We start from the raw sequence: 5000 nt of genomic DNA on the forward strand, positions 1-5000 counted from the left end.
AAGCTAATAAAAGGTACCTTCGAATGACTAAATACAGATAAGATATAGGAATGGATCTTATTAATTCTAATGAATGGTCTTGTGATTTAATTTAGAGTAAAGTAATAAGATATTCCATGGAAGTAGATTCATATAGGTATTGGAAGTAGATTCATATAGGTATTTATACATTCAGATATAAGTACACTAGTTTGCACAAAAAAATAGTTTTTTCGTCATGCTGGGGAAAGGACTTTCCAAGAGAAAAGGGGTCCGTTGGGCACCTAATCGTTATGTCATAATAGATCCGAACACTTGCCTCGGATTGACTTCAATATCATAATTGCTCTAGTGAATAACTAAATAAAATAGATGGATGGGAGATAGGAAAGAAAGGTACTAATCATAACATAAATAAAATAGCTATCTTTCAGAGGTTCACTAAAAACTGTTGGCGGGTCTCTTTGTATGTGTTGTCCGGAAAGAGGAGGACTTAATGATTATTCGTTCGCCGGAACCAGAAGTGAAAATTGTTGTAGATAGGGATCCCATAAAAACGTCTTTCGAGGAATGGGCCAGACCCGGCCATTTCTCAAGAACAATAGCTAAGGGCCCTGATACTACCACTTGGATCTGGAACCTACATGCTGATGCTCACGATTTCGATAGTCATACCAGTGATTTGGAGGAGATCTCTCGAAAAGTATTTAGTGCTCATTTTGGTCAACTCTCCATTATCTTTCTTTGGCTGAGTGGCATGTACTTCCATGGCGCTCGTTTTTCCAATTATGAAGCATGGCTAAGTGATCCTACTCACATTGCACCCAGTGCCCAGGTAGTTTGGCCAATAGTAGGTCAAGAAATATTGAATGGTGATGTGGGTGGAGGTTTCCGAGGAATACAAATAACCTCCGGGTTTTTTCAGATTTGGCGAGCATCTGGAATAACTAGTGAATTACAACTCTATTGTACCGCCATTGGCGCATTGGTCTTTGCATCGTTAATGCTTTTTTGCTGGTTGGTTCCATTATCACAAAAGCCGCCCCCAAATTGGCTTGGTTCCAAGATGTAGAATCTATGTTAAATCACCACTTAGCGGGGTTACTAGGACTTGGGTCTCTTTCTTGGGCGGGACACCAAATCCATGTATCTTTACCGATTAACCAATTTCTCGACGCTGGAGTTGATCCTAAAGAGATACCGCTTCCTCATGAATTTATCTTGAATCGGGACCTTTTGGCTCAACTTTATCCCAGTTTTGCCGAGGGAGCAACCCCCTTTTTCACCTTGAATTGGTCAAAATACGCGGAATTTCTTACTTTTCGCGGAGGATTGGACCCAATAACAGGTGGTCTATGGCTGACCGATATTGCACACCATCATTTAGCTATTGCAATTCTTTTCCTGATCGCTGGTCATATGTATAGAACCAACTGGGGCATTGGTCATAGCATTAAAGACATTTTAGAGGCTCATAAAGGTCCATTTACAGGCCAGGGCCATAAAGGACTCTATGAAATCCTAACAACGTCGTGGCATGCTCAATTATCTCTTAACCTGGCTATGTTAGGCTCTTTAACCATTATTGAAGCTCACCATATGTATTCCATGCCTCCCTATCCATACCTAGCTATTGACTATGGTACACAACTTTCGTTGTTCACACATCACATGTGGATCGGTGGGTTTCTCATAGTTGGTGCTGCTGCACATGCAGCAATTTTTATGGTAAGAGATTACGATCCAACTACTCGATACAACGATCTATTAGATCGTGTCCTTAGACACCGCGATGCAATCATATCACATCTTAACTGGGCATGTATATTTCTGGTTTTCACAGTTTTGGCTTGTATATTCATAATGATACCATGAGCGCTTTAGGGCGTCCACAAGATATGTTTTCAGATACCGCTATACAATTACAACCCATCTTTGCTCAATGGGTACAAAACACCCATGCTTTAGCACCCGGCATAACAGCTCCTGGTGCAACAGCAAGTACCAGCTTAACTTGGGGAGGTGGGTGAGTTGGTAGCAGTAGGCGGCAAAGTAGCTTTGTTACCTATTCCATTAGGAACCGCAGACTTCTTAGTCCATCATATTCATGCATTTACGATTCCACGTGACTGTATTGATACTACTGAAAGGTGTTCTATTTGCTCGCAGTTCCCGTTTGATACCTGATAAAGCAAATCTTGGTTTTCGTTTTCCTTGTGATGGACCTGGAAGAGGGGGGACATGTCAAGTATCTGCCTGGGATCATGTCTTCTTAGGTCTATTCTGGATGTACAATGCGATTTCCGTAGTTATTTTCCATTTCAGTTGGAAAATGCAGTCGGATGTTTGGGGTACTATAAGTGATCAAGGGGTAGTAACTCATATTACAGGAGGAAACTTTGCGCAGAGTTCCATTACTATTAATGGGTGGCTTCGAGATTTCTTATGGGCACAGGCATCTCAGGTAATTCAGTCTTATGGTTCTTCATTATCTGCATATGGTCTCTTTTTCTTAGGTGCTCATTTTGTCTGGGCTTTCAGTTTAATGTTTCTATTCAGTGGCCGTGGTTATTGGCAAGAACTCATTGAATCCATCGTTTGGGCTCATAACAAATTAAAAGTTGCTCCTGCTACTCAGCCTAGAGCCTTGAGCATTGTACAAGGACGTGCTGTAGGAGTAACCCATTACCTTCTGGGTGAATTGCCACAACATGGGCATTCTTCTTAGCAAGAATTATTGCAGTAGGATAATGGCTAGGAGGATTTGAAAGGCATTATTTTCCGAGGTTTAGCCAAGGCTTAGCTCAGGACCCCACTACTCGTCGTATTTGGTTTGGTATTGCTACCGCACATGACTTCGAGAGTCATGATGATATTACTGAGGAACGTCTTTATCAGAACATTTTTGCTTCTCACTTTGGGCAATTAGCAATAATCTTTCTGTGGACGTCCGGAAATCTCTTTCATGTAGCTTGGCAAGGAAATTTTGAGTCATGGATACAAGACCCTTTACATGTAAGACCTATTGCTCATGCAATTTGGGATCCTCATTTTGGTCAACCAGCTGTAGAAGCCTTTACTCGAGGAGGTGCTACCGGTCCAGTGAATATCGCTTATTCCGGCGTTTATCAGTGGTGGTATACAATCGGATTACGCACTAATGAAGATCTTTATACTGGAGCTCTTTTTCTATTATTTCTTTCTGCTATATCCTTAATAGCGGGTTGGTTACACTTACAACCAAAATGGAAACCAAGCGTTTCGTGGTTCAAAAATGCCGAATCTCGTCTAAATCATCATTTGTCAGGACTTTTCGGAGTGAGTTCTTTGGCTTGGACAGGACATTTAGTTCATGTCGCTATTCCAGGATCCAGGGGACAGTACGTCAGATGGAATAATTTTTTAGATGTATTACCCTATCCTCAAGGGTTGGGACCACTTTTTACGGGTCAGTGGAATCTTTATGCCCAAAACCCTGATTCGAGTAGCCATTTATTTGGTACTTCCCAAGGAACAGGAACTGCCATTCTAACCCTTCTCGGTGGATTTCATCCACAAACGCAAAGTTTATGGCTGACCGATATTGCTCATCATCATTTAGCTATTGCATTTATTTTCCTGATCGCTGGTCATATGTATAGAACTAACTTCGGGATTGGGCACAGTATCAAAGATCTTTTAGAAACACATATTCCTCCAGGGGGTCGATTAGGGCGTGGGCATAAGGGTCTTTATGACACAATCAATAATTCGCTTCATTTTCAATTAGGTCTTGCTCTAGCCTCTTTAGGGGTTATTACTTCCTTAGTAGCTCAACACATGTACTCTTTACCTGCTTATGCATTCATAGCACAAGACTTTACTACTCAAGCTGCGTTATATACTCATCACCAATACATCGCAGGGTTTATCATGACAGGAGCCTTTGCTCATGGAGCTATATTCTTCATTAGAGATTACAATCCAGAACAGAATGAGGATAATGTATTGGCAAGAATGTTAGACCACAAAGAAGCTATCATATCTCATTTAAGTTGGGCCAGCCTGTTTCTTGGGTTCCATACCTTGGGCCTTTATGTTCATAACGATGTTATGCTCGCTTTTGGTACTCCGGAAAAACAAATCTTGATTGAACCTATATTTGCCCAATGGATACAATCCGCTCATGGTAAGACTTCATATGGGTTCGATGTACTCTTATCTTCAACGAATGGCCCAGCATTCAATGCAGGTCGAAGCATATGGTTACCGGGCTGGTTGAATGCTGTTAATGAGAATAGTAATTCACTCTTCTTAACAATAGGTCCTGGGGACTTCTTGGTTCATCATGCTATTGCTCTAGGTTTGCATACAACTACACTGATTTTAGTAAAAGGTGCTTTAGATGCACGTGGTTCCAAGTTAATGCCAGATAAAAAGGATTTCGGTTATAGTTTTCCTTGCGACGGCCCAGGACGCGGCGGTACTTGTGATATTTCTGCTTGGGACGCATTTTATTTGGCAGTTTTCTGGATGTTAAATACCATTGGGTGGGTTACTTTTTATTGGCATTGGAAACACATCACTTTATGGCAGGGTAACGTTTCACAATTTAATGAATCTTCCACTTATTTAATGGGATGGTTAAGAGATTATCTATGGTTAAACTCTTCACAACTTATCAATGGATATAATCCTTTTGGTATGAATAGTTTATCCGTATGGGCGTGGATGTTCTTATTTGGACATCTTGTTTGGGCTACTGGATTTATGTTTTTAATTTCTTGGCGCGGATATTGGCAGGAATTGATTGAAACTTTAGCATGGGCTCATGAACGCACACCTTTGGCTAATTTGATTCGATGGAGAGATAAGCCAGTGGCTCTTTCCATTGTGCAAGCAAGATTGGTTGGATTAGCCCACTTTTCCGTAGGCTATATATTCACTTATGCAGCTTTCTTGATTGCCTCTACATCAGGAAAATTTGGTTAATTTTAATTTAGTTATTTATTATTTTTTTTATGTACTGTATCAGCAACAAT

At 40.8% G+C, this 5000-nt stretch overlaps 2 protein-coding genes and 1 pseudogene across 2 annotated transcripts in view; 2 read left to right on the forward strand and 1 right to left on the reverse strand.

The window, feature by feature from the left end:
- The first annotated feature begins 280 nt into the window (after positions 1–280).
- Positions 281–2733, forward strand: LOC135664665 (photosystem I P700 chlorophyll a apoprotein A1-like; annotated as a pseudogene).
- Positions 2734–5000, forward strand: part of LOC135664662 (photosystem I P700 chlorophyll a apoprotein A2-like) — a gene marked incomplete at its 5' end in the record, with an annotated part of 2466 nt that continues 199 nt past the window's right edge. The window contains one exon of the mRNA XM_065177027.1: positions 2734–5000. This exon is cut by the window's right edge and continues 199 nt beyond it. Coding sequence (XP_065033099.1) covers positions 2734–4950 — 2217 coding nt within the window.
- The window catches only part of LOC135664664 (photosystem II CP43 reaction center protein-like), a 5000-nt gene continuing 4989 nt past the window's right edge, over positions 4990–5000 (reverse strand). Inside the window, 1 exon segment of the mRNA XM_065177029.1 lies at positions 4990–5000. This exon segment is cut by the window's right edge and continues 2250 nt beyond it. The gene's annotated coding sequence lies outside the window, so the exon portion shown is untranslated.

This window comes from Musa acuminata, unplaced genomic scaffold (genome assembly GCF_036884655.1).
Source record: "Musa acuminata AAA Group cultivar baxijiao unplaced genomic scaffold, Cavendish_Baxijiao_AAA HiC_scaffold_867, whole genome shotgun sequence".
In the NCBI taxonomy this organism is placed as follows: Eukaryota; Viridiplantae; Streptophyta; class Magnoliopsida; order Zingiberales; family Musaceae; genus Musa; species Musa acuminata.